Source organism: Brachyistius frenatus, unplaced genomic scaffold, assembly GCF_029030835.1.
Source record: "Brachyistius frenatus isolate BFR_SWC_R1_liver_20210118 unplaced genomic scaffold, ASM2903083v1 Contig_81, whole genome shotgun sequence".
Classification (NCBI taxonomy): domain Eukaryota; kingdom Metazoa; phylum Chordata; class Actinopteri; family Embiotocidae; genus Brachyistius; species Brachyistius frenatus.
Genome location: NW_027210680.1, coordinates 1,626,682 through 1,654,657, shown reverse-complemented (window position 1 = coordinate 1,654,657; position 27,976 = coordinate 1,626,682). Strand labels below are relative to the sequence as shown.

At 45.8% G+C, this 27,976-nt stretch overlaps 1 protein-coding gene and 1 long non-coding RNA gene across 4 annotated transcripts in view; one reads left to right on the top strand and one right to left on the bottom strand.

Moving 5' to 3' along the window:
• The window catches only part of LOC138627121 (uncharacterized), a 137,456-nt gene that overhangs the window by 58,359 nt on the left and 51,121 nt on the right, over positions 1-27,976 (top strand). Inside the window, exon 1 of one of the 2 annotated variants that reach the window (XR_011311362.1) lies at positions 12,286-12,320. The exons of the other annotated variant lie outside the window; for it this stretch is intronic. This is a non-coding gene — a long non-coding RNA (uncharacterized lncRNA). Of the gene's footprint in view, positions 1-12,285; positions 12,321-27,976 lie in introns of those variants that run through there. 2 annotated transcript variants of the gene reach the window in all.
• On the bottom strand, positions 35-27,976 carry znf800b (zinc finger protein 800b). 2 transcript variants are annotated; one of them, XM_069709227.1, is made up of 12 exons: positions 27,845-27,976; positions 16,605-16,716; positions 12,614-12,944; positions 8,959-9,054; positions 7,354-7,497; positions 5,044-5,215; positions 4,706-4,910; positions 4,354-4,516; positions 3,177-3,559; positions 1,784-3,037; positions 740-851; positions 35-145 (listed from the first exon to the last, which is right to left on the bottom strand). In XM_069709227.1, exons 2-11 carry the CDS (start codon positions 16,659-16,661, stop codon positions 750-752), a joined length of 2,907 nt encoding a protein of 968 aa, XP_069565328.1. In that variant the 5' UTR covers positions 16,662-16,716; positions 27,845-27,976; the 3' UTR covers positions 35-145; positions 740-749. The 2 variants fall into 2 exon arrangements, with proteins under 2 accessions (XP_069565328.1, XP_069565329.1); XM_069709228.1 differs by having other exon boundaries at positions 754-851.

The window sequence follows — 27,976 nt, the reverse complement described above, 5'->3', positions numbered from 1 at the left end:
TCGCTCGTACCCCTTCCTCCCCCCCTCCCCTCCTCCTCCTCCCCCAGTTGCGCTCGCTCCATTCCTCTGTTATTATTCCAGTTGAATGTTTTGAATTGCTTTCCGTCATTGTTAGTGGCTCGCTTGTCCTTTTATCGCCGGTCATCTGTGGTGGGGGGGGGGGGGGGGGGGAGAAGAAGAAGAGACGGGGGGGGGGGGGGACAAAAGGAGGATTAAAAGAAGTGAGACAAAGGATCAAGAGAGATATAGAGGATAAGAAACGTGAAGGAGGGAGCGAGACGCAGTGAAACAAGAGTTCCTGAAGAGCAGAGAGAAGTTGGGAGGGAGGAAGCAGGAAGCAGGAAGCAGGAAGCAGGAAGCAGACGGCGAACGTGCCGAGCGCTCAATTAAAAGCCGGAGAGGGATCGCGGTCTCTCGTCTCTCCTCCACATGAACACACACGTCTCTGTTGCCATGGAGGAAACTCATATCACTCGCGCACGCACGCACGCACACACACACACACACACACACACACACACACACACACACACAACACACACACACACACACACACACACACACACACACACACACACACACACACACATTCGAGTTCACACTACACAGCAGCTTGTCTTTGTGCTTTCTGGACACTCAGCGGCAAGCAGAGAGCTGTGAGGAAGAGGAAGAGGAAGAGGAAGAGCCGATGAAGCCGGAGAGGCAGAGCGCCGCGGGGGTGAAGCCTCGGAGTTCTTACACCGCGTGTCTCACCAGACCAGGGATTTGGAGCGGGTGCTGACTCCTTTCCTGCGGCTGGCCGCCGACGTCGCCGCGTTACGATGGCTTCGCTTGTGGGACTCCAGGTACAGCTGAGAAAGAACAACCGGGAAAAGGTCAGTGACGACGACGACGACGCGGCGCGCATTTTGATCGCCGTCGACGTTCGGCCGCGCGTCGCGGACGATCAACGCGGCGATTGCTCGTCGATTTATTGCGCGTCCGAGACGCCAGAAAACAAGAAAGAAAATGACCCTCGTCGTCACACCGACAGTTTAAATCCAAAACGCCGACAATCTACATAAAGTAAAAAAAAAAATTAAAAAAAAAGAGGAAGCAGGAAATCCTCTACTTTGTTCACTTTAAGTACTTTGGATGTGAAGCTTCACGTGTTAAAAAAAAAAAAATAACAAAAATAAATCACAATAATACATTTCTCGGATCGGTTTGAAATGTTAGTATGAAGTAATAATAGATTGTGGGATTATAGTTTCAAAGTACTTGAAGACAACAGTGAGAGGAAGAAACACGAGTTACAGCGACAGAAGTGATTAAAAAAAAAAAACAACAACAAAAAAAAACCTCCATAACTGACATTTTTAGGGTTTTATCGCTCAGTCTGATTAATGTGAGTAAATGTCAGCTCATAAAAATTCAACACGCTATTCTCTTTGTCGCGAGTCTTCATCAGAGCACGTGAGAAGAATTCAGGGTTTTCCTGCCGTTGCAACGCAGCACCGAGGCGTGTTTTTTTTTGTTGTTTTGTTTTTTTGTTTTGCTTGGAATAAATATTGTAATAATAAAAGGTCCAAAATTATATGAAAATGTCAAAATTGCCGCCCACCACGTAGGAGCGCTGCCACGGCAACTAAGCCCTCCGGAAACCAGGGAGATCACTGGAGTTGTGTGAACTTCACCGTATCACCCCTCAGGCTGGAAACCGTGCGGTCCTCCCGCTCTCTGGTCTTCTGCTCTCGGACTTATTTGTTTGTTATGTTTCAGAGGAGAAAATACGAGTCCGTACCTTCTTAGCAAAGGCTCGTCCACACTGGTCGCAGGCGTGGAGGGAGAAATTCTTGGTCACCTTGACCTCCGTGGAGGACGTCCCCGTGCTGCTCTCCGATTGGGCCTCGTGCCGCCGGGTGTGCGGGGTCTGGCTGCCGGACGAGGGGGCGGCGGGGGAGGAGACGGAGGAGGAGACGGAGGAGGAGGAGTTGCGCTGGTGCGAGTGCTTCTCGCTGCGGCGGGTCAGCGGGGGGCTGACGGGGCGCTGATGCTGCGTCTGCTGCCTCTCCTGCTTACGGGTGACGGGAGGCGACGGCGTGGCGACCGGCGACGAGAGCTCCTGCTGCTTCCGGGTGACGGGGGCGGGGGGCGCGGCGGCGGCGGAGGAGGACGAGGAGGAGGACGAGGAGGAGGACGAGGCGGCGGCGGCGGCTAAAGAGGCGGTCGTCGGGGCCGGTGCGGAGCCCTCTTGCTTGCGGGTGACGGGGGGCGAAGGAGAGGAGGAGGACGAGGAGGCGTGCCGTCCGTTCACCTCCTCTTTGACGCTGCTGCTCGTCCTCTTGTTGGTGCTGCTGAGGACGGCCTCCGCCTGCCGCTTCACCGCCCGGCTCTCCAGCTTGGGCATGATCTTGGCGAGGTACGCCGACGACTTCTTGTGCACGACGGTCACGTGGCGCAGGACGTCCCGCTTGCGACGCGACTCGTAGCGACACAGAGGGCAGCGGTAGAACTTGATGAAGATGTCGTTGCCGTCCGTGTGCAGCTCGATGTGCTTCGTCAGGTTCTGACGGGAGCTGAACTGTCGTTTGCACAGTTTGCAGAAGAGCTGCTTGAAGTCGAAGCCCACCGACAGCTTGGTAACTTTGGCGGCCGGGCCGCCGCCGCCGCCGCACGCGCTGGCCCCGCGGGAGGAGGACGAGGAGGAGGAGGAGGAGGAGGAAGATAAGGATGGCGCCATCTTCGGGCTCGACGGGGCCTCCTCCTTTACCTTCGCGGCGCTCTGTGCCGCCGGCGCCGCTTTGGCCGCCCTGCTGCTGTCGCCAGGAGACGGAGCCGGGCTGCTGTCGACTTCCTCCTCCTCCTCCTCCTCCTCGTCTTCATCCGAGGGCTCCACCGCTTCCTCCTTCACTCTGACATTGTTGCCCGAGCCCGCGTTGGAGCCGCTGCCGACAGGAGCGGCTGTTGCCGTGGCAGCGGTCGCCGTGGGAGCGGGTCTGTTGCTTTTCACGCTGTACACCTTGTGGACGATGCGCATGTGTCTCTTCAACATGAGCTGAAACGCACAAATAAAAAGCATAAACACGTCGATGCACTTCCCTCCGTCAGAGAAAACAAGACTTTCGTAACCTGAGAGCACAAAGACATGAAAGGAGAAGTAACCTTTGAAGCTGCCAGCAGGCGAACAAACCAACCTGAGAGCTGTAGTTCCTCTTGCAGAGAGTGCAGCGGCATGAGGCCGAGGCGGCCGCGGCGGCCGCGGCGGGCGGCGGGGAGGCGGGCGGCGGGGTCTGAGGTTTGGCCTGGTTTTGGTTTGAAGGGGTCGTTTTAGAGTCCACGGGGGGGGGCTTGGGGTTGTGGCCGCGCGTCGGCGAGGCGCTGCTGCTCTTCCTGGGAGGCGTGACCTCCAGGGAGAAGGGCTGGCCGGGCCGCGAGGCGATGCTGGGCGTGATGGCGTCCCTCCGCAGGCCGCGGTGCACCTCGTCGAAGTGGCGGCGCACGTTGGCTTTGGTAGCGAAGGACTTGAGGCACACCGGGCAGGACTTCCCCGTCGGCGTGCTGAGAGTCCTCGGCCGACCTCCAAAAACATCGAGAATAATCATTATTTCAAATGATGATTTGCTTTGACGCGCCAACAACAACAACAACAACAACAAAAAACAGCCGACGATCACGGGTTTTTAATGGGACGAGAGCTGACTTTACGTAGGTGGAGTCTACCGGACTGAATGGGCATCAAATACATACATTTACGCGCTAAAATCTCCTCGTGTGTTCTCCGCTGGCCTGAACGACACCCAACGCGCAAAAACCTGAACTGAGAACTGCGACACTGAATAAAAACTGAAGGCGTTTTAGTTTTGTAAACTGCAGCTACAGAAAACCACCCGAGTTACGCTCTCCCTCCCTAAAATGCATGAAATCTTTGTACCATAATGTGTGATGTAATTTTCTTTTTTGTTAAAATGAATTTCATAAAATGGGCATTGGAAGAAAAAAAAAAGATCATTCAGTGTGGAAGACAAGGTATCAGTGACGGTAATGAAACCAGCTCTAAAACATTTGAATGAGTTTTAATGACCTTTTTACGTAGTTAAAAAAAGAAAAAAAAAGCACAGGTATAAATTATGAAGATTAATGACGGCTGAATTTCTTTTGTTCTATTCCAGTTTCTTGAAAAGTCGTGAGCGTCAAGCCTGAGACCGGAGTCAACTTTAACGTTCCTAAATGTTGTTTTGGCCTTGTGGCGGTTGTAAACCGGCGCTCACACGGGAAGACACGTTCTTCTCATCGCATGACACAATGACAGTAATCGAGACCATTTGATACGGAGCGTTTGTATAAACCGGTGTCATTTGTATGAGCTCTTACCTTTCACCATAGAGAGCAGGCTCGTAGGAACTGTGCGCGTCTCTGTGAACTTTCTGAGCTCCTCCAGTTTCGTCTGGTGCATTTTGCGGCAGTGACGTCTGATACTGCGGCGCGAGTTGAAGTCTTGACCGCAGAGACAGCAGGAGATCGTCACATCCTCCACCTGGATGGGAACGACATTCGCTCACCGTCACCAACGCGACGCCATCGTTGTTTTTTAAAAAAATTTTTTTTATCAGTTACACAAGTCGGCGACGATACAATCGCGTAAAAGACATAAACCCGCCGACTTTCGTTGCACTCCCGTTTTACGTCTCTTTCTCGTGCTCCGTGACGCATCCAGTCACCCTACCCCACTAGTGGACTCCTCCTCCTCCGGCGGCTGCTGCTGCTGCTGCTCCTCCTTGGCTTCCTCCTCGGCCTCCCACCTCCTCTGCCCCTGGTTGTGTCCCGGGCTGCTGTGGCTCTCCGGCCCACCTGGCTGGTTGGCCTGGTTGTTGTCCGCGCCCTCCACGGCTCCTCCTTCTCCTTCCCAGGCCACCGGACTCTCCCTGGCACTGGTAGAAATGTTGAGACGGAGAGGCTTGAAAGTCGGAGCGAGGCGTATTCGAGCGAAAGCGGCGCTGCCGCGTGAACAAGGCACATTTGAGAAGTTAAGAGCGCATCTTGCTCCCTCGGCAGAGTACCGACCTCGGTGTGCGCGACGGGTACCGAGCCAGCTCCTCCTCGGTGGTGAGGTACTGGAACACGGCCTTGTTGGTGGTCTGAATGGGCTCCAGTCGGACCACGTAGTCCGGCCGCTCGACTCGGGGGTATATCGCGTCCAGTAAATCCTTCACGGCGACACTCTGCCTGTCGTCGCCTGAAGAAAGACGAACGAAGAACACCACGTCAGAGATGTATTCAAATAAACAATACAGTTACGAGTGACAATAATCGCATCAAAAAGTTCATTTTTAGCAGTCGGGTGCAATCAATGTTATTAAAGTTAGTCTTTCGCTACTGATTCCTGGTACTTTAATGGCTGCTGAGATTTCAACCCGTTTAAAAAGGACTGATCTTCGAGGGCCACAGACACACGAGTTATCAAGCAGCCTTTGGTGAAGCTTATTTGCACAACATAACAAACCTGTGTTTGACACGTGAACGAATCTGATTGCTATTTTACCAGCTTCCCGCGGCGGGTGTCTCATCTCACCACCCGTTCGTCAGTTTAATACGGATTATTAAAAACACATGAACGCGACGCGTGAAGTCATTCTATCCCAGAGTCACCTTTTTAAGCTGGACTAAAGGTGTTGTGACATGTAGACTCTGGTCTGGTGAACTGCATTAGTTAACCAATAGCAAGAAAGCTGGAACAGACATAATAACATAATAGATAATGAACACAAGGTGGGGAGATTTTGAACTGGCGGAATATATGGAAAACGTCTCGTAAAAACAAGCGTTCGTTTAGCTGCGACGTCGTCATCTTGACAACGTTGCAGTTCGGCCTAGTGTGTCCATAGAAGAACGAGACTTAAACCTCGACAGCAAACGTGTCGTATTGAAATCTCTTTGCCCAACGCGCTGGGCACCAACCTGGCGACCTGTTGTTGCAAATTGAGCACGGGCCTCAGATTAAAGCGTCAGAATCTAAACGGACAAGACGGGTCTCCCGGAGGCCGGTCGGCACTTCCCTTCAGTTTTCTCTCGTGTTACCGAGCGAGACGGTAACACAGAAAAACGTTTGATACGGTTAGAATGCAGTGAGGTTCGTGTGACTGATGAGTGTTGAGGGCTAAATGGAAAAAAAAAAAACATTTTCTGTTTGAGTAATTTAGATTTAACACTTTTTTTTTTTTTTTTTTTTTAAATTAACGCAGAACTTTCTTTTATAGCAAATTAAATTATTTTGCCTCTCAAGAACCTCAATGCAGATATTCATCTCTTAGCACAAGGTGTCATAAAAATCTTTACAAGAGGAGATAAAAAGGCGATTGAAGAAGAGGCGTTTAATTTTAGGAACTTTGAAAACGAGAGTTTATCGGTGCACTCTATAACTGCTGGATGGTGAATAATTGAGAGAAAAAAGTAACCGCACGATTAATGTAGCGTGGTGAAAATTAGACACCAATAAAGTCATTTATCAATACAATTGAGAAAGAAAGAAAAAAAAAAAAAGTCACTATCCTCGCAGCGGAGAAAACAGAGCAAAATATAATTGACCGTTTTGTGTCGAGGTTGATTTCTCTTTACGAGGCGCGCAGACGAATCACTGGAAGAGTCTCCTCGGCTTCATCCTGACTTTGGAGTCTCTTTGCACTTCTGAGGCGGTGAAGGAATGAGACGTGGACACACCGTGGCTGACGAGGAGGAGACGAAGCACAAAACTGCGCGAGATCAAAGTCTCCTTCCTTCGCGGTGTGAGAGGAGAGCGGCGGAGAAGTCGCTCTTTGAGTAACGGCAATGATTGACGGGCGGAAGACGTTACGGCGTGCACGCCAGCGCGTGCCGGGAGGTAATGGGAGAATACCGGGTAGGAGACAGGTGGCGTTGAAGAGAGTGAGAGAAACCCTGGAGTGACAGAATGTGAAAGTAAAACATTAAGAAGTCTCAGGAGGTGTTAAAGACAGCAGGGATTCTGTGCGTGCGCGTGCGTAAAAACTAAAAGTGTTTATGCAATCCGAGCTGAAGTCAAGTTTGATCCCCACCACGCTCGGGGAATCACCGTCTTGTCAGTTTGATCTCTACACGTTTCCATCTGAGTGTGAAGTCACCTCGCTGGTTGGCCAAATGAAGCAACTTCCTGTCTATTTTGTTTCCGACAGAAGTTTAGAAATATAGGTTTTAGTGAACGCTGCCAATTCTTCCCAAGTTTGCCAGAAAACAATCCGTTTTAGGAGGTTGTTTTCAAACAACGCTTTAAAGCTTCAGGTTGTTTTGTTTTTTAACGAGGGAGCCTTGGGTCACGACGGGTTTCCGATTTTTGACATTTCCACGCGTTGCGTCACTGACCGTCAGATTCAGGCAGCCTCGACAGGCAGTAGTACTCCTTGTGTGTGATGAGGTTGGGCAGACCTCTGAACAGGCTGCGACACAGTTTACACTCGAAGATGGTGTCCACTTCCCTCAGCAGCATGTGTTTCAGCTGGCTGGTGCCTGCAAGACGATGAACGGGAGACGTGATTACCGTCGCTGTTGTCAGAGATCCTGTTACAGACATACACAGTAGATTATTGGATCACCACTGGATGGTGTCATTAAGAAGCCTTTCTATGGGCTTGTTTGGTCTCAATCAGTGTCATGTTGCTGCGATGCTCCCTCTATTACTCCCTGAGACATGAAAGCTGTCGATACACCATAAAAAAAAAAAAAAAATACACAAAAGCCCAAATAATTCATATTTTCAGACTGCAAAGCTGCCTTTTGCTGGTAAGTTCAATTTTACGTTGGCTGTAAAAAAAAAAAAAGACAAAACATTTGTTTCAATACATCTTGAAAAAAACAGCTCAAATAGGAAAAAGGTTTGTCAGCTATATTATCAATAATGCTAAGAAGCCCAGAGCCAAACAGAGAGGAAGAATTCATGACTTCCAGGACGTACGAAAAGACTGTTGGGTAAATTTGATAGATGACTCGTCGAATCCTAAAAATAACCTCCAACAAGTGATGACTGTCTTTGTGTTACTTGCTACATGTGTACGACTGCTGTCATCACCGTTACTTCCTGCATCATTGCTGTCAGCATGCTGACTCAAGGGTCCCACTTAATTCCAGCCTGTCCACATGGAAGCATGCAGTGCGTTGTTAAACATGACTCACATTTGCTCGCAGCTTGCAGCAGCATTTACATGCACACAGACACACTTCCTTTATGCAAAGAGCACCGAGTAAACACTGTTCAGGTGACTCACACAGATGTTAGTACCACGCATAAACACACACACACACACACACACTAACACAAAGCACACACACGGTGTCCTCTGAGATGTCACTTTATTTTATCTGTTGCCCTTTTGCCACAGGCTCATTTAACATGCAGCTGTGGTGTGTAGTGGTATGATTGTACACTACAACAGCAGGGGATAAACACACTGACCCGTCTTTATCATGGTCCTGCATGGAGGCCGTGCCAACTAACAGGCCCGCAGGCTGAACTTAAACATATCGGGCTCAAACAGAGCAAAAAAACCAAAACAACAACAACAAAAAAATCACCTGCAACTATTCTAATTATTGATGAATGATTTTAATAATTTTCAAAGCAAAAATGCCAAAAACGTCTTCTATTTCCAGCTTCTTGAATGGACTGACTTGCTGTTTTTCTTTGTCTTAAAGGTGACGGTGCGTCGAATGTTATCGGGCGAATTGGACAAAATACGCAATATGTAGAATCTTCTGAAGGGCATTTAACATCGACGACCTGTGTCACTCTCCTCATACGGAGATCCACTGCTGCATCAAAGGGATTTGATCACAATGTGTTGTGACACAGCACAATGGAAACAGTCAAAACGCATACAAAAGAAAGGAAGGAAGGAAGGAAGGAAGGAAGGAAGCCGCGACGGGAAACCGTAAATGAGAAAGGAACGAAGGACGACGGGAAAACACACAAACCTGAACGGAAGCATTCAATTATCTGCTGAATCCCAGACTTGGAGGTCTGCAGAGGCTGCTGGAGCAGAGGAGGATCACCAGGCTCCACACAGACACCTGGAGAGGCACAAACACAGGGAGATTGCTGTTTATCAAAGTGAGCATGTAATGACATCAGAGGATGAGTCTTTGAGAAATACAGCATCACCGGGAAATTCAGGAGGGCTGCTGGAAACCAAAGTATATTACCGTGTGCCTGAAGGGCACGCACACAATCAAGAGTCAGAGAATGAGGTCTGTACAGGATGGTGATTCACTCTGACCTCATTACCTTCAAACACACAGAGGCAGAAAGCCCGTCATCGAGCTCTTCTTTCCAAGATCAGTATTACGCAGGAGGAAATACAGGAGGCAGACCTTAAAATTCAAATTAAATGTCTCGGAGGTGCTTGTTCAGAGGACAGATGGAGAACATGCAGCGGGGGACAGAGGCGCGTCTGGTGACTAATTTCTGTGCTTAGACCGACGCTGGACGGAGTCGGCGCGGGATTTTATACTCCAACTTTATGTGCCAAAAACAGGAACGTGACCAGTGAGAAATTTGCATTGGGAAACGTTTTTTGCCTTTGCTTTTGTACGGGGACTTTCGCACAGGTCCCCAGAAGGTGCAGGGTCAGCGAGGAAACAGCAATCCTGACAACGGACGGGCTTCGATGGTTTACTGAGCTGCTTTATCGCCAGCTTCACTTTATCGTCCCATTAATGACAGAAAGCATTCAGCGTTTACCGTTCTTGTTTTGGTTGCTTGTAAGCTGCGTTGATCTTGGACATATCGTGCTATGACTCTCACTGCAACCAGTTCAAATCAACAACAGCACCAGGTAATGCATAAAAATGTATAAAATACAGGTTGGTATTAGTCTTCTGCCAAAATACCGAAGCTTCCTGACTGAAATACTGCAGAGAACAGACTCATTCCTCTTTCCTGAAACATCACAACACCAAAACACATTTCTACCTGGAAAAGATGAACATGGCAAAAAAAAAAAAAAATATTAACCAACAAGCACTTCCTGGTTTTACTGCCAAACAGCTTTATTTTTCCTTTCGATCAAAAATGAAATATAAAATAGCAGGAGTGGGGCTCTGCTCACTGCATTATTGATACAAGCTGACTCACAATGGGCTACTGAGCTATATCGTGCAGAGGTAGAGTGCTCTCATTCTACCCGTTCAATGAAAACAGGTAGATTGACAGCATATTTTTATATTTCAACAACTTTATTTTTACAATAACACAATCTTGGCTTTTCATGGAGGCGGGCAGAGAGAGGGGTAAAGAATCACAGGGGCCGAGCAATTACGCCAACACAGACACTGTAATCACCTCCAAATTCTTCTCACATTAGATTGATGTAAAATAAGGTGATCTGGTGAATATGATTTTTGCTGCAACAAAGAGTGTTTTGTAACATCAATGACTTCAAATACATTGTTAATGTTTCCAGCTGAGATAAACGTTCAGTCTTTGTTTAGTTTTGAAGCGAGCACATCAATTGTGGCCCACAAGCTACAATTTATGTTTAGTCAAGATGTCAGTCAGAAGATGATGCTGCACTTTGTTAATTCACGACAAGGATATTAGTCGGTTTTCTTTTTCAACCAGATAGGATCCCAGATTTCGTTGTAGTTTATTATGATCCAAGATCACGTAGCTCCTGCTCAGATGGCAAAGCTAGAAGTTGAGACATGTCATGTTTAAAGTCACACAAACCTACAGAGTGAGCAGATCGATGCGGCGAGAGTCGTAGAGGAAATCACCCTTTCAGACTGACCGGAGTTAAACTTGTGCCGAAGGTCTGCGTGTGAGAGTCAACCTACGTCAGGAGACTCTCCTTTGTGACCCTCATATCTATCAGGCTAGTTACCGATGCGGCTTAACTTCGCTATCAGGAGCGGAACTAAACCCAGTGATACAGATGGTTGAACGTCTTTTAATCAAACGGGTGCCTGGTTGTGATCCGTTGCTCCCTTCACAGGGTGGCGGTGGAGCTTTGCAGGTAGAACTGAAAGAAAAAAAGAATTAAAAACCTTCAAAGACGACTACAGCCGTCAGAAAGCTCTGTGTGGAACTCCATTAAAGACAAATAGTGCGCAGGTGGACGGACACAGAGAGGGGAGGGGAAACTGGACTTTTATCAAATGATTTAATTTAATTCATGCTGTTTTTATCAGAGATGTGCACAGATCTAGACACTGGAGTCAGAGTGAGAAGAAGGAGACAGCTGTCTCCGGGTGGCTGCGCCCAACGTGGGTCAGACTCACATTCAGTCGACCCGTTTGAAACGCACGTCTGCCGTGTGAAAGTAAGTGAGAGACGGACGGACGGACACACCCACAGAGACACAGACAGAAAGAGGGATAGGAACGTGAATGACAACTGTGTGAGAGGCTTTGACAGGAAGAGAGATGGAGATTATGTATTAATGTGTGACAGAATGAGTTTCCCTCCTCCTCACACCCACCCACCCACACACACACACACACACACACACACACACACACACACACACACACACACACACACACACACACACACACACACACACACACACACACACCTCCTAGGCTAGCAGCTATAATCCCAGCAGGGCGGGTCAGCGACCCCTTCTGACCCGCAAACCTGCACACCCCCCCCTCTGCAAGAGAGTCAAAGGTCAACCAGAGCTTCCTTTTACTGAGCGGCGCAACAGTTTTCCTTTCCAGCGAAGTTAGAAATCAACTCACAGTAGCAGAGTTTATATACGAGACAGCTACACTTACTATTTTAAGGCGAGCATGGCAGATAAAGAATACGCTGCGGTAAAAGAAAGGAACGCGAGCAGCCGAGCTAAAAGGAAGGAGCGAAAGCAAACAGCCGCAAACATGACATCATCATAACTGAAGCTGTGACAGCCTTGTAGTACATTTTACAATCCTAGCTCAGGAGCTTAGTTTGGCTTTGAGGTCATGAAACACACCAGCAAAAAGTAATCACACCGTACTGGCAGTACGGGACGCCTGACGGGGAACAAACTGTGACGGAGCGTTCAATGGGGTCCAACGTGGGTTCAGAACATGTCATAGTTGAAGAAAAAAGAAAAAAAATCAAACATTATGTTATGTGATAATAATTCAAAACGTCTCCTCATCAACTCCTGCCATAACTAGGATTACTTTAGTTAAAACAGTCTGCAGAGGTTTTAGTCTTTTTCTTAAACTAGAACATTTGTCTGAATTTCCTTCTCTGTTAGTAGGCAGCTCTTCTCATTTGATACCCTGCAGACCAGCAGGCATGACTTCCAAATCCCTCCAAAAAAAAAAAAAAAAAAAAAAATACAGGAGTTATGCAATAACTAATTTAATAAATCAAATTTAAATAAAACTTTCATAAACCTTTGACACCTTCAGCAAACCCCTGGTGCCCACTGTGGTGCTTAAGGCCAGAGGCAGCTCCTCTTTTCAGCTGCTATTTTCTCTCTGACAACAAACCATTCTATTTTAATTTCGAGAACACAGCCATCCTTAATCCGGCGCTCAGGCAGTGAAGCGACACGCGAGGCTGACTGACAGATGTATCCTGCAGGTGGAGGAATAAAAGCAGCAAGAGGTGCAGAGGGAGGAAAACCTCACCCACCTGTGTTATGACCGTGGTTGCAGGCGCCCGTCTGCTGAGGCTGCTCTTCGGTCTGGCAGCTCTGGTCCCTGGTCTCACTGGTGCCGCTCATCTGGGTGTCAGGCAGCAGAGGGGGAATGGGCTTCCACAGGGTCCTGGCCTGGGGCTGGGCGGCCGAGTCGCCCTTTTCCTGGACGTCCATTGGAGTTTCCTTCTGGTCCCCGTTGTCCGACGGCGCCTCGGCTGAGGCGGGGGTCTGGAGGTGGGTCTGATCCGAGGACAGATCTCCTCCTCTGGGTTCTGCCTTCGGTGGAGGCTGACGAGCTTCCTCCATCTCTGGCTGACCACCGCTCTGCGAGACAACAGAGACCAGATGAATGAACTATAAAATGAAATTAAAGCCACTATGTGTGCAATGTGATGGTTTTTTTTTGCGTTGTAATAATCTCAGTGTCCCTGGGTTTAATCTGCGGGAGGTAGCAGCGGGAAGTGCTGTCTGCCTCAGTGATACATTCCTGTTACTATAACTGGAAGGTGCCAAAGCCAGAAATGTCCAAATTCTACACATAGTGACTTTTAGAAATAAAGAAACTAACAATCGAGTTCAACTGACATAAACACAACACTGAATTGTGAAGTTTAAAAGGATCAGAACACAACAATTTGTTCTTTGCGAGAAGGAAAACGGCATCTACTGATGATTAAAAAGTAATAAAAAGTAATAAATACATTTTTTTTTAAACGGACTTGCGCATAATCTGAAACTTGTTCGTAAAAAAGTTATTAATAGCCTAAATTCAACAGAAGAGGGTCCATTACAAATTAAACGAGTAGCTGTCCCATGTTAAATGCTGATTGTTGGGCAGAATGACGGGCTGTCTGTGTGTGTGTGTGTGTGTGTGTGTGTGTGTGTGTGTGTGTGTGTGTGTGTGTGTGTGTGTGTGTGTGTGTGTGTGTGTGTGTGTGTGTGTGTGCGCGCGCGCCCATCATGTCTCCTGAGCGTCCGAAAATTTTGTGGGGAGACATTAACCTTGTCGCACACAGCCACCCTTGAGCAGATAAGTGACTCCACACGAACTCCTCACTTTGTGCACAAATCTGTCTGTGTGTTGAGTGTGTGTGTGTGTGTGTGTGTGTGTGTGTGTGTGTGTGTGTGTGTGTGTGTGTGTGTGTGTGTGTGTGTGTGTGTGTGTGTGTGTGTAGGCTCCCTTTCTCTCTAGGTCCCCAATCTTTTCTTGTCTCCCACCCACCAATTTATCCTAATTTTCCCTCCCTGTCTGTGTCTGTCGCGCTGACTCCTCGTGTCCTCGCTGCCCTTGAAGAGGGATAAATGACTCCACATTAGGCACATTACAGCACATCACCACAGGACAAGTGGGCCACTTGAACACCGTGTCAACACACACACACACACACACACACACACACACACACACACACACACACACACACACACACACACACACACACACACACACACACACACACAGCATAATCAAATAGCTGCAAAATAGCTTCGTAGCATTTTAGACATGCTCAGTTAAGCCATCTGTGCAGCACACACACATATAACACACCGCAGCCACTGAGCACAAACCGTTTTGTCTCAACCAGAAAGTTGTGGCCTTTCGAAAAGTTTGAGGACACAATAAAAAGACGAAATTAAATCGAACCTATTTCATCACAAACTAGAAGGCGAGCGTCCTTCTCGTTTGAGCGCAGACCTCCACCGAGGAGTTTACTGCACACAATTCACATTTCAATGTGACTGAGAATATATTCAGCTGCATGATATGTTTGTATTTACCTTTCCAGAATCACACCTCAGTTTGAAGAAAGTGCTTTTTGTTATTCTTGTTTTTATTACAACTGTGGTGATGTTAAAATGACGTTGCTGTCTTCCAGTTGTCTCCTATGAAACCACTGAGTGCTCCATAATGGTAAGTGTTAAGTGAGCATGTGGATATGTTTCCTGGAGGGTTAGTGGTCGCTGTGAATGTAGAGCCTGACATGCAGTCATAGTATTTCTGAAATAGTCTACGTTTACTTAACTTTACTGCCACCTACTGTATTTTAAGATGTTTGGCATACAGTAGAACAAATTGAATGAAAACCCGTTTGTTTTTCTGAAATCCTGCTAACAAACAAACAAACCGCCACAAAAACATAACCTCCTAAAACGTCTCTGTTATTAAAGCAAAAAGAGAAAACAGAAACATAATGATTGTCCAGTTCAAAAGTAAAAAAGAAACACCAGCGAGTGCCACTATTCAGATAGCATTTGAATTTCTCAGTCAATCAGTTAACTATTCATAAGTCATTTTTTCATGAGGAAGAGAGCAGAAATCATCAGAAAGAGGCCTGATTGGAGGACCAGCCACCAGTTTCCACTCCGCACACAGAAAAACTGGAACAAGTGACACTTGGACTGAAGAGTATGATGATTATTTAACATGATTCATTTTCCATATTCACATCTATAGCGAACATCATACACCATATAATACATGTTGTATGATGATGATCTATTTTGCTTCTTTCATTATGAGTTTTAGACAAAATAACATATGACAGACTATAATTAGGATTTGAAGTATTTTCGACAGTTATATGCGTGTTGTCTTTCAGGCTCCGCGCTTCGGCTCATTGAATCTAAAACAAAATGAAATAATGGATCCTATAGTAAAATGCACTCAGATCAGCTTTAATTTGACTGGGTTCACGTCAATATTGAAAGAAGTGTGTGTGAGATACTGCAGCCCTCTTAACACGTCGTTCTTAAATTCCAGAGGTTCAAAAGTCGAATGCTTTGTGCAGCTGTGAGTCCTTTCAACACGAGCTTGTGCACAGTAGAACTCACATTAGCCATTTAGATTGAGTTGTAGTTGTCCGTCAATATGAGAAATAAGTGACCCCGCAAGTGAAGAAGATGCCAACAAGGCTTCATCGCGAGACGGAAACCACGGCCTCAAAAAACAGAGACGTCAGGCTGCAGTTTGTAAAAACGTACAAAAGGAACGCAGCAGGTTTCTGGAACAAAATGGACTGAAGAAACGAAAGTCAACCTCTATCAAAACGATGGAAACAGAAAAGTGTGACGAGAAGAAACAAAATGAACACCTTATGACTCAAATCTGGCAAACACGGTGGTTCTGTTATGACTTGAGTACGAGTGGCTGTCAATGGACTTGGTGCACAAGCATTTATCGATAATTACACTGCTGACAGAAACAACATGATACATGTAGAGGTCTACAGGAGCGTTCTGTGTGTTCAGATTCAGGAAAATGAATCGAAACACATTGGACATGTCGTCGTTTAGCAGGACAAAGACCCTAAACTTAAACCAGTGCAAAAAAAGCTTTTCAGGGTGAAAAGGTGAAATAAACCCTCGAGTGTACGAATCAGTCAGCGGATGTCCTTCGGACTGAGCTGCATTCACTGGCTGAAAACCAGACTAAGGGCTGAAAACCACAACAAGCATAGACAGAAAGTGTCTGATGATGTCTATGAGCTAAAGGCTTCGCAAAGTTATTGACTGTAAAGGGTTTTCCACAAAATATTAAATACAATTTAGTTTGACTTCAAATTACTTTTAAGCCCGTGAACGTTTCCACTTTGAGTTGAAGACCTGTATCTCCCAGACAGGTTCACTTGATATTGACGTGAACTCACTCTAATTAAAAGGTGAGACTCGGTACTTTAACGCCGTACCCATTTGTTTATTTCAAAATATGTAACTGTCCAAATACTTACGGCCCAACCTGCAAAATGAGCTTACTAGTTTAAGAACGTCTCTTAGGTGCTTTCCTGTATGTGAATTCATCACAATCAGTGACTATCATTTTGTCACCTGGTGTTTGTGCACAAACTATAAATGTCCCACATGTAAGACTGCATCCTGCGATGTCCCCAAGAACAACAGAACGTGTTGCAGTTGTCAGAGCAGGTGTTAAAAGAAACAAACATAGAGGACGGGGCATGTTGTGTGTAAAGTGTGATATTTCAGTACCTGTCTGCGTAGAGAGTGAGAGCTCTTCCTCCCAGCTGACTTCTGGACCTTCACCATGATGCCAAGAGCGGCCTGCTTCCCCGCACGTCCACTACCAGCATACACCCGAAACCTGCAACAGCACTCGGCGTGAGTGAAGCACAGCACTGAACCAACATCACTTCAGCTGGATGCACTTCTTAAAGTATAAAATAGCTTGTTTATGTTTTGTACCTGAAATCAGAATTACAAAAAAAAAAAAAAAATGACATGACCACATGATGTCTCATCAATGCACTGTTTTCATGTTTACGTATGGATTTACCATCAATGCTTTCACTAACGACTGTCTGTGCGCATTACATGTAGCTGCTCTAAAACTGAGTGTGTCCACAGCATACTTGTGGCATCAGTGATACACATCATCATAAAAGCAATGACAGTAAGGACTTGATTTGTGTGTGCACGCACACACACACACACACACACACACACACACACACACACACACACACACACACACACACACACACACACACACACACACACACTGACCTTTACAGGAAATGTTACCAAAATTAACTTTGCAAACTCATCTTCTGTAAACCTTCAAAAAGAGAGTTGATGACAATACAATTATAATCGTATGCATGTATCACAGTGCAATAAACATACTTACTGTAGGCACCTTTTTTACATTTTAATAGCAGAGCTATTGAAAAATTCTATTTACTAAACAACGAACAGTTGGCAAACTATATTAGAATCAACAACAACAATCTTCGTGTTGCCAAACTGTACACCCACAACCCATTTCTATGCCTAATTTCTTGTGAAAGCACGCATTAGAAAACGCAGCAAATATAACAGCGCTGTGTGTTTACTGGCTGTTAAGTGCTTATACACCAAAATATTTTAAAAGGTCACAGTAATTATTTCCCGCAATACTATTTCAGCCGCTCTTTATATTGCTGTCAGGGCAATCAAAACCAAGATATCTTCACTATTACGCTTCATGAGGTGCATTTAAATATAAAGTACTTTGCCTACCGAACATAGTTTATGCCAGCGGATATACATACTTTTCCCAGAGCACCTGCATAGACACCGTTTCCATCTGCACACACGCAGTACACAGTACGCGCAGTACGACAAAAAGTAGATTTAGAAAAAGTAGATTTACAGTGGGGAGCTATATGTAATTCATGTTTAAGAATTTGTATGAGTTTGGTGATGTACGGCTCCTCCCAGCGGGTAACCGCTGGATCAGGTGGTGAGCTGGCTGGGTGTGATAACAAAATATTCGAAGGGCTCTTTTTTTTACAGTTTTGCCTTCGGCGTAGGAATTCTATTGATAGACGTGAGCAGCCAAGGATTTTGAACGATTTATCTGATGGAGCTTTTTCTGAGTTTGAGCTGTTGTGGATGATGTGAGGATGCAGAGCAGGAGGTGTTATCTGAATGACTTGACCTGCTGTAACAAAAAGAGGCTTTGCTGTGACTTTTCCATAACACGGTTTAAGTCCCATTTAAATCTATTACAGAAGAGGGTGCTAAGAAGTTTAATACGGTAGTAATGATATGAGACTGCTGTTGATGAGATTGTGGAAAGTGGTTCACGCCTGATGTCTGTCATAACTTTGTATGACAGCGGAGGTGATAAAATAACATATGTTGCTGCCCTCTAGTGGTCATTAAAGCTAAAACAGTTTGATCCGACTGGACCCTACCTACTTGGGATTTAAATGCACATGCAGAAGTGCTTATGTGCAATGGTTCCATAGACAATGATTTATCTGCAGCAGCTGCTGTAGGCTGCTTCCTAATCTGCAATCTGTTTTGCCTCAACAGAAAACTACACAACGTCCAACATTATTTTCTACCCAATTTAGAACATTTACATTTTTATTTTTACATTCAAGTGTGCTGAAAGTGACAGTTGCTTAATACCGTATGGGTGCAACATCCTACGTGTGTGTGTGGCGGGATGGGGGGGGGGAATTACAGTCCAATCTGACAGAAATTGCACTGTTGTCTCTTTTAAGATCTTAGTTTAAAAAACTGAACTGCAGATTTTGGGCCTTTGCCTCCAATAAAGTTACTCCAGCGGTGACAGGGACCTCAAGTGCCTCCATGATCCAGTCAATGTCATATACACAGGCATCTCCCCACTTGCGGTTCCATTGAAACTCCAGCAGAGGGAGACAAAGCACGCTCGGAAAATGTTTATTCGACTTGAAAAGTTTTAGTCTGCTGATGTCCCCAAAAGTGGAGACATGGAGCACAGAGCAACACAGATGAGGGGCCAAGGGGGGTTGACACAAAGCAACGCGCTGCACGTCTTCATACAAAGGATGTTTGGCTCCCGCTTTTTCACTCAGGTATGTTAATCATGTCCTGCTTGGTAATTGGAAGTAGCAGGTAGTTAAATAATTCAATTATCTGCGTGAAACATGTCAACTAAGAGGCCACCGTACACATCAAGAGACAAAGGTCAGTCAGCTCTTGTGAAGTATGGAACAGGAAATTAAATTAAATACTTTGCATGGCAGCAGCTGTGTAAATTATGTTATCACCGTTATGGTTCACTCTAATTAGGGAAGAGTGGAATCAAAAGCAAAAACAGCTTTTGCACCTGTAATTCACGGCAAAGTCACATGAGGGACAATGTTTGTTTTTTTTTCCAATCACCTCGTGATTTCAACAAAAAAAATCTGACATAAAATATAAAGTTCAATCTAAATTGGAAAAAAAAAACCAACCACACAATCCCTGATTGAAAAGGAGCAGAAGGAAGAAGTGCCACATTAGGACTGCAAGTAGCATAGTTTGCTACTGATGTCCAATTTCCTGATTTCCAGGCCTCTGAAAGACCTCTGACGAGCCCGTTATTCTTTCAGCTTCAGGCTGGAGACATTTCCGAATACCTAGTTTTAGCAATGATGATGAAGCAGTCAAGCACTTCGCAATAACTCGACAGCAGAGGCTACTTGCAGTGATGGAGTTGACGAGCACAGCTGAAGTGGGGCCTCGACAGAAGATGAGGAGACAAAGGAAATGTCGGTGTGTCAGAAGTGGGACGGAGGATCAGTCCAAAGGAAATGACACTTACTGTCAGCTGGTGTCACATTACATCATTTCAATAGTGTATATCATAAGCACAGTTGTATCTAAACATACGCGTCTGTGTGAAGAGCGAGGACAGAGAGAGGTGACATGCAGGTCAAGTATAATATTATTACTGAACCATTTCCGAGGAAAGGTTTGCCTGGCTAGAACGTAATTGTAATAAAGGCATAATTCATTTCAAACTGAACTATTAGACTAAAATAATTTATGTTCTAGCAAAATTAAGAGCAGGCATATTAATACACTATACACCTACCCAGGTTCTATTTATATCAGGGAGGGAGATTAACACCAGCCATTAACTATAATGGGAAATTAGGACTTTGACCGGAAAGTCTGTCTGCCGTACCGACGACTGACGTCAGGAAACAACCTCATTTAAAAGTTCTATTCCTTTATTTAATACAATAAAGTTCATTTTAGTGATAGCACTTAAAGGCGCCGATACATTTCAAGCTCCTAGTTCCTGTGGACTCTCTTTGCTCGTGCCCCTCGAGCGACGACTTTTTACACAAGTCGACGACAACGACACTCATAACGGAAAGTGCCGCAGAACTCTCGTGAGTTGGAAGCCAAAAGGTACTCTGTAAGACCAGCTGCGCGAAAAAGCGTAAAGGAGGAGAAAAGCTGCAGAAAAGCGCCCGTATGTGTCAAATGGTTACGAACAAGCTAAAGCAAAAGCTTTCTGATGGATTCTTCACCGTTTCTCTCGGTTTGTCACACCTCTTAAAATGCTTGTAAACTCGGCAGTTGGTTGGTTTCTATGTTTTTCATTCTTTCTAAACTTCCCCCAAAGTGTTTTGATGCCAGATATGTATATTGAAGACATTTTTTGAGTTTAAATAGGGAATTTGCTGTTGTAAACATTACTGTTGTTGCTCTGTAGACAATATTCACTTTAGTCAAAATATAAATCAATTCTAATCCTGTTCTGAATTAGGATGACTTCAGGGGACAACACTGACTTTATCTCCGAGCGTATTTGTTGAACTTTTCTGTCCTGCAAGAAACTAACAAACTGCACTGTTTTCCTATATTGAATGATAAACGTCCAAACTTGTGTAAACATGGAGAGTTTTTAGTCAAAAAACAAATACACAAATATGAGTCCTGGCATTGTGGGCTCTGCACACGCACACGCACACACACACACACACACACACACAAAAACAGCACCGTAGCTGGCAAACATTTGAGGGAAACGCTGGTGTTTCATGTAATAATACATGTCTGAAATTCAATCCATCCTGAAGAGGAATAAGTTGTTCCAGAAAACTTGGATATGGATCAGTGATTTTGGCCAAAAGAGCTCTCTGAACAATGTAAATTAAAAAAAAAAAATTAAAAAAACCCCTCTGTCCACCAGGGACCATCAGGGGAAAACAGAGCTTACTGCTTTCATTTTCATCTACAGCATCAGTCCGACATGCTAATCAACACGTACATTTATCCTGAGACTTGAACGTACCGCGGCATCAAGAAGGCTGCAAATCCCAACCCAGGACAAACAGCGCCAAATTAGTTTGTTCAGAAGTGTTTCACAAAATCCTGACAAGCAGTCGCCTGCTGGAGCCGACCCTCCTGTGTGGACGACCATCTGAGCGCGCGCGCACACACACACACACACACACACACACACACACACACACACACACACACACACACACGTCCTCAATCACTTCTAAAAGAGGAAAGATGTCCTACAAAAAGGTGTAAAACAAACATTTAGCCACTCACGCACCTACGATACACTCGCGCGCACACGAATGCAAGGGGCTCTCCCCCGTTTCCATGGCAACAGACAGACGTGGTTATGAAGTAGTGACTCCTGTGATGACTCAGGTAATGAGAGCGAAGGTGTCCTGGGCTTCGGTGTGACGAATCGAGGGCGGTTTGCATCCTTTGGTCCAAACCCTCCCGGTCTGCGCTCCACTTACGGCTCGGGCTGCTCGTCAAGCTGCTGATCTCAAGCTGTTCGACGCGTGAACCAAACGCCTGAACACGACAGCATCTTTTGAGGTCAGGTAAACATCGATCATATTTCTGTCCAAACTTAAGCCGTCCAATGTTTACGTGTTAAATATTTTGACAGCAGCAATTATTGATCCCCTCACTTTTGATTTCAAGGAACGACACGTAACCCCGGGAGAAAGAATGACATTGGCCACGCCGCTGTGGAAATGCCTTCCGAGAAAGAAAATCATTCCTCGCTCTACAAGTGCTAAAAGACCAATTTCAAACGATCAATGTAACAAACTGGTTTGAAAATGGCATTTCCCTCCGTTCTCTTCAGAAAAGTACTTGATAAACAGTCTGCTGACGATGGCGGTAACACTGGAACAATACTGCACAAAAAGATGAGCTCTGTTCGTAAAGAAAGGGCGAGATGTGACCGACGTGCCCGAGGCACTTGGAAATAAACGCTTGAAGAGCGGCAATCCTAACAACTTATCAACATATGGCTAATATGCAGAAAATAAGTCATGACGGTCTCCTCCTCACAAATATAACCCTGAACAAATCAGCCACTACCTGGTAAACCAACTTAATGACTCACTTTTGACTCACGCCGGTGCAGCTTTTTCACCAAATCTATCATTTCCAGCTGTAAAAATTAGCCTGGTTCTGATGTATTTACTTTTACATGAGAGCAATTTCCTGCAAAACAAGCTTCCTGACTGCATTGATCAACATTGCTCAGACACGCCAGACGGCAGGCAAATATGTTAAAGTTTCCTCCTCGGTGGTAATCCATAGTGATTCTGTTTATGTCAGCCAGAAATCAATTTCTCAGCGTGTTTCCCATTTGGGAGCATCTCCTATTTTAGAAGACAAATCCTCATTTGCCCAGTCAGAGGCAACAGATGAGAGAAATCCATGTCAGAGGGGAACAACTTTGTCGTCTGAGCTACAGTGGGGTCTCCGCTTCTTTACGGTCTCGCAAATAAAAAAAAAAACAAACAAACATGAACCGATGTCACGTTTTAACCTCCAAGTGCGAGCGTGTCGATGCCACAGCGGTTAACTGTTTGTCTGCTGGTGGAGCAGCAGTCACCGCCTCCTCTCAGGTATTTTCTATGGCTGTCAGACCGGACTTCCTCCTGACAGAGGGCCTCCACCTCCACGCTCAAGACAAGATGCTGGCCGCTGGCAGACGAACCAGTGCCACCACCTGACCACAGGAGAGGATGGAAACAATGATGTGGGTCGACTGACGGAGTTCCCCACAGATGGAGAATAGCCACGTTCAGTGAATGGTTTCTATGTTGCGGCTGTGACCTTTTGCCAGCTTTACTTTCTGCTAATGTCGGCAATCTAGAAAATAAACTCCGATGAGATGTTCTAAGATCTAAAAGAGGTTCTTAAAAACAACAATGTTAAACTCAACTTTTAAAGCATTTGATTAAAAAAAAAAAAAAAAAGTGATACAAACACATAGAGAACAAGATAAAACTTGATTAAGCTCATCTAAGAAAAATGACCTTTGCAATACAGTACAAATATTGTCAATAAAATGATACCACGGCTTCTCGGTTTCCGACACAAAACTACCAGACGAGCGGTTTCGACAACTTGTATCCAATCAATTATCTCCCTCCTGTTTTCTAAAGGTGTCACAATCCCATTTAACTGAAAACATTTTTACCCAATAACATGCAAGTTAAAGTGGACTGAAAGTCTGAGATGAATGTGAGTGATATGCATAATGTCAAACAGCACCTGCATCTGTCAAACTACAGTCAGCATCAATAACAGGTGTAGTTCAACACTTCTGGAAAGCCGTCAGTAGCCGAAAATAAACACAACACTGACTGTCAAATACGATTATCTGATCGGACTGCATGTGCCGAAACATCCCACCTGACAACATAAACAGAACCTCACACCGGTTAGTCTTTAGTCTGTAGAAATATCCTCCGACTACAGTGGGGAAACTCCCAAAAACTAATCACCGTGGCGAAAAATGAATCCCTGCAGTATTTTATTTGCTAATTGGGGAAATAACCGAGAGGTAAACACAAAAAAGACACACGTGTCTGGAGTATCAGCCAAAATTATAGAAATACTGACAAGTCCCCCAAACACCAAATTCAAGTCCCTGCCCTGATTTCATTGCCCAACAAAGTTTACGACACAGAAACATTTACCGTTTAAGGGCTGCACTTAAGTTTTCTGCGACAACTTTGATCACCCAATAAACACACTTATCCGCTACACAACAATTGAATTAGACTAAAATTGTGATTGGAGCTTCTCGGACGCGAGAGGAATTCTGCTCAGTACACTGCGTAGTCTTGGTTCGGAGCGAGCACGCAGCACATCGGAGCAAAGAGACGCAGTAGCCGAGCGTGGAAAAGGAACACGGACGGAGATTTAAATAAATATAGCCACGGGAGGTGCATAATGGGCATTTTCAGGCCAGGTGTGGAGGCACTGCTTTACTCTCGCAGAAAGGAAGCCTCTAAAAACAACACGTAAATGTGTCATTAAATACAAGCACTGGAGATGGTGATGTCAACGCTTAATGACAAAACAAGAAGGCAACAATTCCTATGAAAGCCATTAACAGGCACACAAATCACCCGAGATCCCAAACTACCCGGTAAGGAGGGACAACTGTTATGACAACAGACTTGAGCGAATGTTCTGTAAGAAGTCGCAGACATTTCTATGAATGGGCAGAAAGTGGGCCTTTGTTGACAGCGCTCACCTTCGCCACCGACACACTAAGATACCGTGTCTGTTGGGAGTCGGGCTGGTGCACTCCCTCACTAGCTGCTGTTTGCAGGAGGAGTTGCAGCCTTTCTCAATAACTAGCTGACCTACTAATTGACTGACCGACACTGACGTTCCATAGTCGACTTCCTGAATGAATACTTTACCTCTCTTTGCCGTACCAACTGGCTGCGTGACCGGCAGGTTGATGAGTTCGACAAGCTGACTCAGTGACCGAACACCGCACGACATCATTAAACTGACTGAATCACACAGTGGCATCGTTAAACTGTGGCAGTCAGCATCCACTGTGGTAAAAAAAAACAACGATACCTGTGACACTTCAACCAGGCGGACTTGGCTGCTGCTCTGATCTCAAGTTGCTGTAACTCCATGTCAGAAAAAAAATAATAACGGAGGGCCAGCTGGAGCAGGAAAGACTTTCAACTGGCATAAATGCAAACAAGATATAATATAGGAAAAAGAATAACCCACTTTGTTATCTACACTCATGTCCTAGTTACCCATTGATATTCCTTCTGAAGGTTAGACTGACCACCTCTGTTGTGTCAAAGTTACTAGTGTACAGTGTTAACGCTTTTAGACGGGTTAATGGTACAAAACTTAACTGGTTAATTATCGTTAAGCACATGTACAGAAGAACTAGGTTCTTAAAACAACCTGAAATGCACAATAAGTTTCAAATTAAACAACCAAATCCTAAAACATGCAGCTTCAAAGTTGCTCAAACCGGAGACATTTTTTTGGGGACCTTAAACTATCAAAGAAAAAAAAAAAAAACTGGCTACTTTAAATCAACATCAGAGCTGCATCTCTGCCTCAGGTTATGTTTTATAATGTTTCATTATCTGTACTGGTTTGTTGATGACTCCACTTTTAACTATACCTGATACAAGCTAAGTCTAAAACCTTGTTTTTAAAAGTCCAGAAAGTCACCTAAATGAAAAAAAAAAAAAAAAAAAAGTACATGCAAACATATAGTTAAGCCACATAAAATATATGTAATATTAGACAATGTGACTATTTAAATAGCACAAATCAAAATGCTGTATATTTATGTTTTTAAACATTTCAGTCATATTCTCTTAAAGCCCCAAACTGACTCTTATGTTTGAAAACAGGCAACAATAGATCATATAACTTCAAGTGGGGTTGCAGCATGTTACTAATCAGCCTATTGATGCAATATAAAATCACTTTCCCACAACATTCTCCGACAAATGATGTCCATGCTGAGGAGAATCTCCACTTGAGAACTGCAGGACTTTTGTGCCCTCTGAGGTCTGCTGGATGACACCACGCGCTGCCAACAAGCGCAACGGCAACAAATAAAACGTTCCTCGGTTAAAACGCCCAGCTCGTCTCCAGAACCAGAAACGCGTGGCGCGCCGTGGCGGCGACGAAAAACGCGAGAGCGCCTTTCCACACTGTCCGGATCACAATCCAACCTTACTCTCTGCGCTGTTAGTAAAGGTTTTACGGTCATATCCTCACGATCCAGTGGAAGGACATTTATCCACACATGAGCGAGTCCACACTCTAGCCACATGCAGCGAGCACCATGAGGGAAGGACAGGACGGAAATACTCCTCTCCGGCTGGCCTGTCGAGCCCTGTGGCCGGTTTAGCCAGCGTGTGTGTGCGTGTGTGTGTACGCATCCACTTACGCATCCGAGGCAGTGCGATGGAAACATAACCATCCCGAATAAACTGCGCGATCTTCCGTATTGATACGGAATCCCAAGTCGGTGCACTGCTGGAGAGTGGAAGCGCACGGCGATTGTTGCCGCTCGGGTCCGTGTCTATTGGTTCCCTTTCAGCTGGGGCAGCGTCAGCACACTCACACACAGTCTCCATTTGCAACTCCATCGCCCCCCATGGGCGTGCGAGGCCGCGGGCTGTGACGCAAATGGCACTGGGTGATTTGCAAATGACATATCTTCCCAATTCAGTGTCGTCGCCGCGGGGACTGGTCCAATTCACCAGATATTGCACGTAGAAATACCCATCCGACGGTGGGTGACGAGTAAATAAAGGCGGATGAGTCGTTCGCTCTACGGGGATGCGGTTGCATAACTCAGGAAACTTAATAAAAATGTGCACGGAGAGAGCGATGTGCAGTCCCCGTGGCTGATGTTCTGTGGTTGTTTCGATTTGATCCTGATAGCCCGCGCTACAATACTGAGCACCCGATCAGTCATCGACTTTTGGCCACAAGAGGAACCAAGCAGAGCGTACACAGGGAACCCAGTGGCCTCGCTATGGTGGATGTGTGGTGGCCAGTGCTAGGACGCATGCACGTAGCTGACGGGGAAAGACAGGACAGCCGGAGTGGGACTTAGGACCACATTCACAGGCCATAAAGGGCCCGCATGAATACTATTGTGCTCTTTTATCCAAGAGTCCCCAACTATTTACAAAAGGTTGGCCAACACACACAAAAAATATCGCGGCGAAATGGTGGCGGCGGTTACAGCAGCTGCCACTGTTCTCTGCGCAAAGCAACAGCACAATCATTGCGCAGCGCCGGACTTCCCTAGTTTTGTGCAAACTGTGTGATTCGTCCAAAAGACTTTTATTTTTTGTATTTTTTTGTATCTCATTCAGGCTGTCCTCGTCTGGCAAGCAGCGAACCAGAGCGCAGGGCAAGTCGCCGTTCTCATGGCACGATTTGCATCGCCCCCATTATCCCCGAAAATCTCTTTTTACACGGTTATATTGTCAGCCTAAAAACGCCACTATTTTGAGTAACAAAGGGGCAGCTTAAGTTGATCAAAGGAAAAGCCAAGTATAAAATGCACCTTTCAAGCCGTAAAAGAGAGGCCCCTCATAACGATTGCAGCATGGCAGGGGAGTGCGGCGTAAAAACGAGCTAACCCGAATAAAATACACACAAAGACAAGGTGCAGTACCACCATAACTCCGTCCATCACTATTATAGTGATAAAACTAAACCATCCGCGGTCATTTGGATTGGCCTAAAGCCGGTGAGGATGGTATCATTATGAATGTAAAACGCTGCGTTTTGCGGCTCCGTGCCACCTTTTCCAAGAAGCAGCTTGGCGCACAGGACCGGTGACCCTTCCATCTTTGCGCGTCCTTCTACCGAGCGAAACCGCGAACTATCTTTGAATTTGACGGTCCCCTGTTGAATACGACACACAGCAGTAGGTGATTTCGTCTTGGAGGGAGTAAACGCTACACGTAGAGGCTGCTACAAGTCTCCGAAACTATTCCTCTCCCCACCGCGGCCAGGCAGAAACAAGAGGGCGATGACGCCATTTTCTGCAAAAACAACCATGCTCGGGGAAGCCAGAGCGAAGGAGGTTTAACCCGCTCCGCGAAGCCCTCCAGTCTCGCTGAAACGTACCAAAAAAACAACAACAAAGTCCTTACCTTGTATTTCGTGGACGGGTGGCAGGAAAACGCGTTTTGAGTGGATTAAACCGTCCGGCCGTCGCTACTTCGAGCCCGGAGATTGTTTATTTCGCCTCCCAGCGTCCCCGGTTCACTCTGAACAAGTTCCTC

Coding starts and splice junctions, on each gene's coding strand:
- znf800b (XM_069709227.1), bottom strand. CDS start 16,661: ATGGTGAAGGTCCAGAAGTCAGCTGGGAGGAAGAGCTCTCACTCTCTA. Junction 4,911..5,043: donor TACCCGTCGCGCACACCGAG/GTCGGTACTCTG, acceptor CATTTCTACCAG/TGCCAGGGAGAGTCCGGTGG. Junction 3,560..4,353: donor CCTGCTCTCTATGGTGAAAG/GTAAGAGCTCAT, acceptor ATGTTTTTGGAG/GTCGGCCGAGGACTCTCAGC.